This window comes from Cebus imitator, unplaced genomic scaffold (genome assembly GCF_001604975.1).
Source record: "Cebus imitator isolate Cc_AM_T3 unplaced genomic scaffold, Cebus_imitator-1.0 Scaffold11, whole genome shotgun sequence".
In the NCBI taxonomy this organism is placed as follows: domain Eukaryota; kingdom Metazoa; phylum Chordata; class Mammalia; order Primates; family Cebidae; genus Cebus; species Cebus imitator.
The window spans coordinates 5,066,981-5,079,038 of record NW_016107326.1 but is presented as its reverse complement, the minus strand read 5'-3'; the positions used below and the strand labels follow the sequence as shown (position 1 = coordinate 5,079,038).

Here is a 12,058-nt window from a genome sequence, read left to right as displayed (position 1 = left end):
TTAGTAGAGACGGGGTTTCACCATGTTGACCAGGATGGTCTCGATCTCTTGACCTCGTGATCCACCCGCCTCGGCCTCCCAAAGTGCTGGGATTACAGGCGTGAGCCACCGCGCCCAGCCCCAGTGTTAGACTTTTTAAAAGAATAATGTAACTACAGATGGATTAAATATTTTACCAATATTTAATTAAAAAGAACAGTGGTATGCTTCTTTTGGCCTATGAAATAAAATCTTTTTACTTTTATGTTTCCTTTCTATACTTGACTAGAGCCATTAGGTCATCCTTCTTGTATGGGTGGTAAAACTTAATACAGTCAAATGTAAAATACACTGTGACTTATAGCTCTGATGCATCAAGCCCACATTCTTGGTGTCAGTCCAATGTGATGACATTAAGCTAAACATCGTCTCAACAAAAGCATGTAAACATAAAATACTTAGAATTTTAAATACAATCAATAATAGGTGTTTAGGAATTAGTTTATAGTTCTATAAAAATATCCATTTACATTTTAGCTAAATGCATTGTTTTGGCATTCCAGCTCCTTATCAGTCATATTCCTTGTGTTTGTAGATTCATTATATAGGCTTATCAGTGTTCAAAATGACCATCACTTTAGAACACTCTGAAAGACATTGACTATCATCCTAAGTTAAATTTCTCTTTCTTTCAGAAATGATTTTAAAACACCTGAATTTGAATTTGTGCTGTCAAAACTGGAATTCCTAAAAGTTACAGTTTTAGTAAAGAAACTGAAAAAAAGTTTTATTTAACTTCATGGGTTTTTTTCTATGACTCTTTAACTTGAGTTCTGAAGCACTCTTTATACATATAAAAATGAGCCATTTGGGCCAGGTGAAATGGTTCACAACTATAATCCTAGCGCTTTGAGAGGTCAAGGCAGGAGGATCACTTGAGGCCAGAAGTTCAAGACCAATCTGGGCAACATACAGAGACCCTGTCTGTATAACAGATACATTAGCCAGGTATGGCAGGATGTCTCTGTAGTCCTAGCTACTCAGGAGATGGAGGAAGGAGGATCCTTTGAGCCCAGCAGTTCAAGGCTGGAATGAGCTATGATCACACCACTCCATTCCAGCCTAGGCAACAGAGCAAGAGACTCTGTCTCAAATAAATAAATAAAAGTATTTGGAGTTTTTTGGTATGTGTTTTTTCTAGCTACTTGTGGCCTCTTTAAAAACAGAAAAAGCATACACATTTTGTTTTACCATAATCTTTTTTTCCATTTTCATCCTCAATGTACTGCCAAATCAGAGAAGGGCATATCTTTGGTCCCATATTTTGTTAATATTGTACTGCTGGGCATCTATGTCCAGCAACAATAGCCATCTTTCAGGCAAATATTCAAGGAGGTCATTTTATTCCATTTATTTTTCTTCTTGTAGAGACACAGTCTCACTATGTTGCCCAGGCTGGTCTCAAACTACTGGACTCAGTGACCCTCCTGCCTTAGCCTCTCAAAATGCTGGGATTACAGGCATGAGCCACAAGGTCCAGCCTTCTTCCATTTCTTTCAAGTCAAAAATCACAATAAGTGCTTCTACAAAATTTTTAAAAACTAACAAAGTAACCAAAAGTGTTCACTAAGAAAGCATCCGTTATCAAACAAGCAACTCATACCCCTTTTTAAGAAAAGGGGTATGATAGATAGCAGTGTTAGATACACACTGTGCAGGACATTGAGCAGATAAGAACTTTTCACTTTCATTAGTAAGAAGATTAGACCAAATGAAATTTACTAAAATTTACATTTGTACTGTGTATCAAATAAATCTAGAATTGTATTTGGACAAGGCATCAACAATATTTGTTTTTGTTGTCCATGGTTTCATTAAATTCTTCAAGAACATGATTTGACAAATCAAAATACCTAAGAGTTTTGGAAACAATTTCTTGTTGACATAATTTGCCATATTACTTGATATATGAAAGTATGATTCTTAGTAAGATTAGACAGAATGAATTACCCAAAACCTCAAATTCCTTTTTTTTTTTTTTTTTTTTTTTTTTATTTGATTTTTTTTTTTTTTTTAGGTTTGAAGGCGGTGGTTGATTTCCACAGTCCTGCAACCTCCGCCTCCCGGATTCAAGCAATTCTCCTGCCTCAGCCTCCCAAGTAGATGGAACTACAGGCATGTACCACTACGTGCGGTTAATTTTTGTATAGTAGAGACAGGGTTTCACCATGTTGGCCAGGATGGTCTTGATCTCTTGACCTCATGATCCGCAAAGTGCTGAGATTACAAGTGTGATCCACCACACCCAGCCCTCAAACTCCTTTCATTATCTTGCTAAAGACAGGAACAAATAAACCACTACTAGAATACATTGTTAGAATGCATGTGAAATATGTAAAAAGTACAAAAAAACAAAAGTAGGCAATGACTGCTTTATTATGAGACCAACATGAGGGAGAAAGCTGATATTGGAAAGCTGAGGGAGAACTTAATTATATAATTAATAAACTTTTAGAAGACAGAAACTGAAGATCCCCAAGAAAGGAGACAATTTATTAGTGAGCAGCCAATAGCCTCCCCATATTAGTCCATTTTCACGCTGCTGTCAAGAACTGCCTGAGCTTGTCTGGAAAGGCCTCTGGAAATTTACAATCATGGCAGAAGACAAAGGAGAAGAAAAGAACCTTCTTCACAAGGGAGCAAGAAGGAGAAGTGCTGAGCAAAGGGGTAAGAGCCCCTTATAAAGGCATCAGATCTTGTGAAAACTCACTATCACGAGAACAGCATGAAGGAAACTGCCCCCATGATTCACTTACCTCCACCTGTTCACTCCATTGGCATGAGGGGATTATGGGGATTGCAATTCAAGATGAGATTGGGTGGGGACACAAAGTCTAACCATATCATCCGCAGTTCTAAGAGGAAAAAAGACTAAAAAGATAGCAAAATGTGCCTTGATAAATGGAGGCTTTAGTAAATCATCCTTTTTTATTTTTTTGGAGATGGAGTCTCACTCTGTTGCCCAGGCTGGAGTGCAGTGGCACAATCTTGGCTCACTGCAACCTTTGCTGCCCGGGTTCAAGTGATTCTCCAGCCTCATTCAACCTCACAAGTAGCTACGATTACAGTCATATGCCACCACATGTGGCTCATTTTCCTATTTTTTTTAGTAGGGACCGGGTTTCACCATGTTGGCCAGGCTAGTCTCGACCTCCTGACTTCATCTGATCCACCCACCTAAGCATCCCAAAGTGCTGGGATGAAAGGCATGAGCCGCTGTGCCCAGCGGTAAATCATACTTTTTCTATTACTCTGGAAGCTCATAAAGTGGCCACCAGGATGTTTTACCAAAAACAATACAAATCAATTGACAATACAAAGACTCAAGCCACTTCATATTAATGACCACTTTAAAGAGTCATTTTTACAAAATATTTTTAAACTATGATTAAATTTGAGCTTAGAAGTATGTGGAATAATCATACTATATGTCTAAATCAACTAAGAATTACTTGAAAAGAAATCATTCTGCATTTTGTCAATTTTCCACTTTTCCAGTTCTTGAAGTTAATTAGAATTCAAAGGGAAAACATCAATCAATAAAAAAGAAAAAAGGAATCTAGTGTAGCAGAAATGACATATGATTGCAATGAGCAGAATTCTGAGCTAGCTTCAAACTGCAGAGGTAAGAACTAGAGATATGTAAAAGGAAGATTAAAACTCTCAGTCAAGATTAGATTAAGCTGTTAACTCAAAGAGTATATGTCTAAATGGGTTTATTCAATTACTCATTGGAAGACATGGGAATAGAGACAGATATATGGATTCATAAAAGATATACACCGGCATAGATATACAGATGCATATACATATCTACCAACATGTATGTCTATATACGGATATTTAGGTATGAATCTATGTATGTATATTTATGTATACAGATATCTATATATAATACAGAGCAATTTGTACTGTCTTGTGACAGAAATGTCCTTTCTAAGGAGGACATGAAGGAAACGAAGAAGTCACAAAGTTTAATTATGTTAAAGACTTTGAAAGTTACATTAAGAACTAAGGCACGTAAGTTAGTGTACACATAACAAGGAATAAATACTTTCAACTTATAAAATAAAAAGAATACTGTCTATAAAATATGAAGAACTGACAAATCCATAAAATAGGAAAAATTATAAAATGATAGTTACAGGAAACAAGTAATTTAACTAAAAATGCAAATGAACAATAAACATATTAAAAGTTCAAGCTTACCAATAACCAAAAAAAAAACAATTAAAATAACTTTTAATTAGATGTGCAATAAATGCTAAAATCCCAATTCAAAATGAACAAAACTATTCTACAGCAACACTATACAAACAGAAACAATTTTGCAAAATAGACACAGGTCTAGAATCATTTTGAATCCTTTTAACTTTTAAAATAATTAACCAACCTGAGCCACTTTAATTGAATTCTGGGTAGAGCCACCAGCATGATATTCAACTTTGAATTTTTTCACAAGTTCATCAAACCTATAAGGAAATCATAGTAGAAAAAAGTAAGCTATCTTCTGTGAGTTGCCACAATGTAAATTTCCTGATAATAAGAGCATTAAAACACAAATAGTGAAAAATTTTAAATTATTTAAGTACCTTGAATAAATGAAAATATCATATAACAAAAATACAAAATTTTCACATTTAAGAAATGTTTTTCCATCAGTGTACAACTATAAGAATATAAGAATTTAAAAGACGGACTGTCCACAATTAGCCATTAAACTAAACAGAAAGTAAAAATAATAATAATAGATTGCCAAATGGAGGTCACATGTGGCAAACTGGTTAAGTTAAAATCAGAATCCCAGTCTCAAAGTTACTTGTTACTACAAACATACAGAAATCAGTGTCTATTTCTCCTCATTCTAGACAACTAAGAGATTTTCTATAGAAACTAAACAAAATTTCACTTAATGTTACCCTTGGAATCAGTTCAAGAAGCATAAAAATTATAAGACCTTACATTTCAAAAGAGATAATGAAGCATATGTTCATTTCCTCTTGCATGTCTTACTACAGGTCAAAAAATATGTTTTATACACAAAAAATAAACGAAAGTATAACAGCACTGCCTGTAAAGCAAGAAAAGAAAGATGCCACAAACAGACCTATCTAATTATATGAAAAGATGCAGCTAGAGATTGACACAGTTTCTATACACTAACTTAATAATTATTGAAAATTTTTTGAAAAATCAATAGTTGGATGCATTATCTGAGAAATCAAAATGTGCCTGGGTAAAAACTAAGATAAAAATAGAAAAGTTGAAATTTTTAAAAAATACCAAAAAATATTTTGTTAATTCAAAAAACAAGCATAACTTTATTATTTAGATTTTAAAGGTAAGCTAAAAACATTAACTTTTATTTATTTATTTATTTATTTTGCTTTGTTTTGTTATTTTTTGGAGACACAATCTTCATTACCCAGGCTGGAGTGCAGTGACACAAACACAGCTCAATGTAGCCTCCACCTCCTGAGCTCAAGTGATCCTCCTGCCTCAGTCCCCCAAATAGCTGGGAGTACAGGTATGTGCCACCACACCTGGCTAATTTTTTTTTGGTATTTTTTGTTTTTGTAGAGACATGTTTCACCATGTTGCCCGGGCTGGTCTCAAACTCCTGACCTCAAGCAATCCTCCCACCTCAGCCTCCCAAAGTGCTAGGATTAAAGGTGTGAACCATGGAGCCAGGCCCCTAAAAACATTAACTGTTAACAATATTTACATCTCTATAGAGTCAATATGAAAGAACTTTTTTAAAACTGGTGTTTATAATTTACTTTTGTTTTTTATAAATTTTTTAGGGTAAGTAAAATAAATGTGCAAATTTTAAAAAGTGAACATCTCTGTAACCACTACCCAGGTTAAGAAAAAAAACAATGGCTGACTTAGAAACCCCATTATCTTATACATATCTCATACGTAATATATACATATATACACACATATACATATACACACACACACACACACACACACACTCTCTCTGCAAGTGTCCTTATCCCATTGTTCTTCATGAATGCTTTGGCTATTCTTGGTTCTTTCAAGTCCATAAAAATTTACAACTAGTTGTCAAGCTCCAAAAACTAACTTGTTAGGATTTTAACAGTGATTACACTAATTCTCTATATGTATGCTGGGAAAAGTGATATATTTCCAATATTAAATCATCAACTCCATGATTATAGTATCTCTCAGTTTCACAATGTTTGCCACAAAGTCTGTACATCTTTTATTATGATCACTACTTCATACTTCCTATGTTTTACTACTATTACATTGTTTAAACTTAATTTTTATTTGTGGCTGACATTTAGAAACATTCTTTGTATCAATTTTTCTAGCCAAGTTTCTAATATCTAATTAACTCCAATGATTTATCTATGCTTTAAATAAATTAAACATAATTGTTATTTGTGAATAACAACAATTTTTTCCTACCCTTTCTTGTGTTAGTACAGAGAATACAATCTCTGCAATAGTATGAATAGAGAATAAATAATAGTAGTGGAAATGGGCAAATTTAGTCTTATTCTGAATTTTGCCCTGAGAAACCCTAATGAATAGCAGAATAAGTCAATTTCCGAAAACTAGAAATCTTCAAATAAGTGTTTAATTTTCCACCTTGATTTAGTTTTACTATGTGTGTGTGTTGCTTCTACTAAAGTATTAAAGATTTTTAAATGTTACAGATTTAAAATATGTCTATTGATAGGTATTTTCCATGTTATTTCACTAGAGAAACGTTAATTTACAAATTTTATGCACAATATAATCCTTTTTTTATGTAAACAAAATTATCCAATATACATGTCTACTGAAAATAAGCTGGAAGAATACAACCAAGGTATTAACAGTAGTTATCGCCAAATTAGGAGCAATTATGGCTCTTTTATATATCTGTTTAGATTGTGCAATAAGCGTATAAACTGTTTTGTAATGAAAAATCAACTTCATTTTATAATAGAAGAACATAGCAATTTTCCATACAATTATTTTAAAAGAACTATATATGGAACAAAGCTGAATAAAAAGCAAGAGCAGAGAAGGAAGTGATTCTGAATGAAAGAGTCAGAGAAAGTTTAACATCTGAATTGAAATTTGACAGTTAAGGGAGAAAAAAATATTAAGAGTTGAGGAAAAAACAATAAACATGACATACTCAGAAAAACCAGTTAAACACAGACTAAAATGCAGGTCAAAATCAAAGTAGTAAAAACTGACAAAGAAAAGGTAACTATCAAGCTAATAAGTGTAGACATTATTCTGAAGGCTACTAGAAATTATTAAAATCTGTTTAGCAACAGTGTGAAAAGCAGACTTTTGAAAAATGATGATGACACTGGAAGACAGAGTAAAGAGAAGCAGACCACCTGCCTTTAGAATAGCTCATATGAAAGAGAGGATAGAGAGATGGGACCAAACTAAGTAATCATTCTGAAGTTGAAGACATAGGATATGATAAAGAAATATAAGAAGTAGAAGAGGGATGATACTTCTGAGGTTGCTGGTTTGGAAAACCAGTTGGATGGTGTTAGAAAAGAAATATAGGACAGAAGAAAATCATAAGAAGGAAAAGGAACTCCTAAGCAGCCAAGTAACAAACCAAGAAACATTTATCTTTAGTGAACTAATTGTACTGTGGCAAGACTAAAAGTTGTTTAACATGAAAGTTTATCATATCATTACATTTTATGGGAAACTTCTACATATTTTCCTTACGTGACTTTTTCCATAGAAAATAAAGTATGGGGAATTTCGGTAATTTATTCATTCCTTCTACTTAGGTTGACATTCTTTGTCTGAGTAGGGTGGGCATATAAACACATCAATCAAAAGCTTGACAGAATTGAAAGGACAGTACCTGATCCATTTTTCTACCACAATCCTATTTCCCAAGCCCAAATTAATAAAAGACACAGAACTTATAATGTTTGAAAAATGATGTTAAAAGAGGGAATGTTATTTAAATAAAATGCTAGAGGGAAACTGAATTCAGCACTTATCAAATTTCTGGATAAGACTTTCAAGTTGAAAGAAGCAAAAACAAAGAATAAATGTAATCATATTAAAAATTTGAAGCTTTTCTATATAAAAAAAAACTAACAAAAACTTTAAGTATAACAAAAAGAAAAGGAGAAGAAATGTTTAATATGAAATAGAGTGTTTTTATCAAAAATAAAGTGTTCATTCAAAAGAGAAATAAAAACATTAATTTATCAATGATAAATGTTGAAAAGTAATCAACCTCTCTTACTAGTAGTCAAACACAAACAAACATTTCTTCACATTAAATACGCTGAATGTATAAATTACAACATTCAGCATTAGTAGGGATATGAAAAGCTGACATAATCATAAAGTGTTAGTGAAAGAACTCTTTTGGGCCGGGCATGGTGGCTAATGTCTGTATCCCAGCATTTTGGGAGGCCCAGGTGGGAGCATCACTTGAGGCCAGGAGATTGAGACCAGTCTGGCCAAAATGGCAAAACCCCAACTCTATCAAAAATAGAAAAATGAGCCAGGCATAGTGGCACATGCCTGTAATCCCAGCACCTAAGAGGCTGAGACAGGAGAATTGCTTGAGCATGGAAGGTAGAGGTTGCAGTGAGCTGAGATCAAGCCATTGCACTCCAGCCTAGGTGACAGAGTAAGACCCTGTCTCAAAAACAAACAAAAAAAAAGAAGAAAGAAGGAAGGAAGGAAGGGAGGAAGGGAGGGAGGGAGGAAAAGGGGTAGGAAGGGAGGAAGGAAGGAAGACAGGAAGAGAAGGAAGGAGGGAAGGAGGGAGGGAGGGAGGGAGAATTGCCAAAAGCTGCTCATACTACCATAATATATGATAAGGTAAAACTAAAAATATGAATATCCAAAAAGCAAAGAAATGGTTAGGTAAACTATAGTAATTATCAGTGGAAGAAATTTAATAAACCTTATAATATTACAATTATTTAGCTTATAAAGATATTAGTGTGAAATTAAATGTACAAAAACATTAAAAATAAGAGAAGCAAATTAAGTTGAAGCATAAAAAATGTAAGATGTAAACATTTACAGTTTATGAAAGCTGAAATATAATATGGGATGTACTTATATTAACCGTTCAACAAAATTATCGATAAATTCATTCAATATAATTATTTTGTCTTTAAAAATTAATAGAGGTGATACAGTTTGGCTGTGTCCCCACCCAAATCTTTGCTTGAATTCTCACATGTTGTGGGAGGGACCTGGTGAGAGGTAATTAAATCATGAGGACAAGTCTTTCCTGTGTTGTTCTCATGACAGTGAATAAGTGTCTCATAGTTTTATTTATTTATTTATTTAAGAGACAGAGTCTTGCTCTGTCGCCCAGGCTAGAGCGCAGTGGTGCAATCTCAGCTCACTGCAAACTCAGCCTCCTGGGTCCAGGTGATTCTCCTGTCTCAGCCTCCCAAGTAGCTGGAGTTATAGGTACGTGCCACCAGACCTGGCTAATTTCTTGTACTTCAGTAGAGATGGGGTTTTACCAGGTTGCCCTGGCTGGTCTCAAACTCCTGATCTTGGGTAATCCACCTGCCTCGGCATTCCAAAGTGCTGGGATTACGTGCCCAGCTGACCTGATGGTTTTAAAAAGAAGAGTTCCGCTGCACAAGGTCTTTGCCAGCTGCCATCCAAGTAAGATGTGACTTGCTCTTCCTTGCCTTCTGCCATGATTGTGAGGCTTCCCCAGCCACATGTAACTATGGGTCCAGCTGAACATCTTTTGTAAATTGTTCAGTCTCAGGTATGTCTTTATCAGTAGTGTGAAAACGGACTAATACAAGAGGCTACTAGGTGCAGTGGCTCCCGGCTGTAATCCTAGCACTTAGAGAAGCTGACGCAGGTAGACTCCTTGAGCCCAGGAGTTAGACCCCGGACTGGACAAAAATTAAATCTAGGTGTGGCAGTGCACATCTGTAGTTCCAGCAACTCAGGAGAATTGCTTGGGCCAGGAGTTCAAGGCTGCAGTGCCATGATCGTGCCAATGCACTCCAACCTAGGTGACAAGAGCAATACTCCATATCAAAATAAAAATAGAAAATATCCAGAATGAAAATATGTTAACATGCATGTGGCATTTTTTATATAAGCCTTTCCTTTTTTATGTTTTCTACAATTTGATCATGTTTTTATATTCACTTTATAATAGAAAATTTTATTAATGAATACTTTCTAATAAAAATTAATGTCACTGGAAAGTAATTTAGAATGTCTTGAGGACTAAGATTATGGGGGAAAAAAGCAAAAGCAATGCCAAATCCTTTTAAAGAAGTTTTTAATAGTTGTTCTAACAGTGTTCAGAAAAATTTAAATTCTAAGTGATGTTTTCTTTCTACTCTCATATAACATGAAATATGTCATGAACAACTGATAATTGCCGGACAATTAATATGACAGCTACCTATATATCTGCTTTGCTTTTGAGAAGAAAAGTATAGTAAAAATAAGGAGAGAAGGTTTGAAAGACTAATGAATAATGTGAAAGGCAAAGCTGTGAATAAATACTAGTCTTTTGATTCTAGTTTAGTATTAAATCTCTCGAGTTATTATACCACTTCAGACTGGTAATGTATACAAGAAAAGATATGAAATGAAAATAATCTAATATAACAAAATTTAACGTTGGCCAGGTGCAGTGGCTCACGCCTATGATACCAGCACTTTGGGAGGCCAAGACAGCAGATTACTTGAGGTCGGGAGCTAGAGACCAGCCTGGCCAACATGGTGAGACCCCATCTTTACTAAAAATACAAAAATATTAACTAGGCGTGGTGGTACATGCCTGTAATCCCAGCTACTCAGGAGGCTGAGACAGGAGAATCACTTGAACCCAGGAGGCAGAGGTTGCACTGAGCTGAGATTGCACCACTGTACTCCAGCCTGGGCAACGAGCAAGATCCTGTCTCAAAAAAAAAGATGTAAATTCTACTAAAACAAAGATAGCACTGACACACTGACTTCTAGTAAAATAACAATAGTGCTGATGATCATAAGCATGCTACTGGCATGCTTTAACACACTGGAAGCTCAAAATAATCCTGAGACAAATAAGATAAATACCATTATCCTAATTTTCTAAGATACAAGCTTAACAGTTTTGGTGACTTGCCTTTTAAACTTTTTATTTTAAATGTACAGTTTGAGCCCTGTAGAAAGGCTGAAGGAATAACACAATCAACACCTGTATACATTTTACCAAGACTCACCAATTTTTAACATTTTATACATGTTTTATTCTTTTCTCTATAAATACATATTTAGTTTCTCCAAATTATTTGAGTAGGTTGTACATATCATCAACACAACCCAACACCACTGTCTTCTCCCTTTCCATTATGTACCTCCCTTTTTACACAGTGAGATTCCCCGCTCTGAGGTCCAGGGCAGAGCTTAGTTCCCTCTACTGGACAAGCCATTAACTGAAGTGGACTGGGGATGGTACACTGGGAAGAAGGCCTACCTGATCCTCCCACCTGTCTAAAACACAGGTCTAGGACCTCTGTTGAGTTTTACTTTTCAGCAGTGATGGTGCTTGTTACTGATCTACATTTCACACACTCCTCTCCTCATTTTTTCGGTCTCTTAAACCTCCCCACTACCTCTGCTCTCCAGATGTACACACTTAAAGCAGCAGAATGAATGTTGGAATATGATGTTTATAACTCTGCTTATAAGAAATTTGAATTCTTACTATGTTCTGTCTCGTAGCAATTCTGAAGGTATAGCTTATTTGTGACTTTAATTATATCTGTTGTTTTGGGAAAGATGAGAAAATTTAGAATCATTATCCTCTAAGTCCAGTTTAAATGGCTTTTGATGGTACAAATGGCAGCCTAAAAACTGGAAAATCAGGCCGGGCGAGGTGGTTCACACCTGTAATCCCAGCACTTTGGGAGGCCAAGTTGGGCAGATCACCTAAAGGTCAGGAGTTCGAGATCAGCCTGGCCAACATGGTGAAACCTCATCTCTACTAAAAAAAAAAAATTAGCTGGGTGTGGTG

General features: G+C 35.1%; 1 protein-coding gene across 6 annotated transcripts in view; it reads right to left on the bottom strand.

Moving 5' to 3' along the window:
* The window catches only part of ADK (adenosine kinase), a 578,382-nt gene that overhangs the window by 408,362 nt on the left and 157,962 nt on the right, over positions 1-12,058 (bottom strand). For all 6 annotated transcript variants that reach the window (XM_017548629.2, XM_017548620.2, XM_017548645.2 and 3 more), the window contains exon 4: positions 4,433-4,511. In XM_017548629.2, the coding sequence (XP_017404118.1) occupies positions 4,433-4,511 (79 nt within the window). The remainder of the gene's footprint in view (positions 1-4,432; positions 4,512-12,058) is intronic.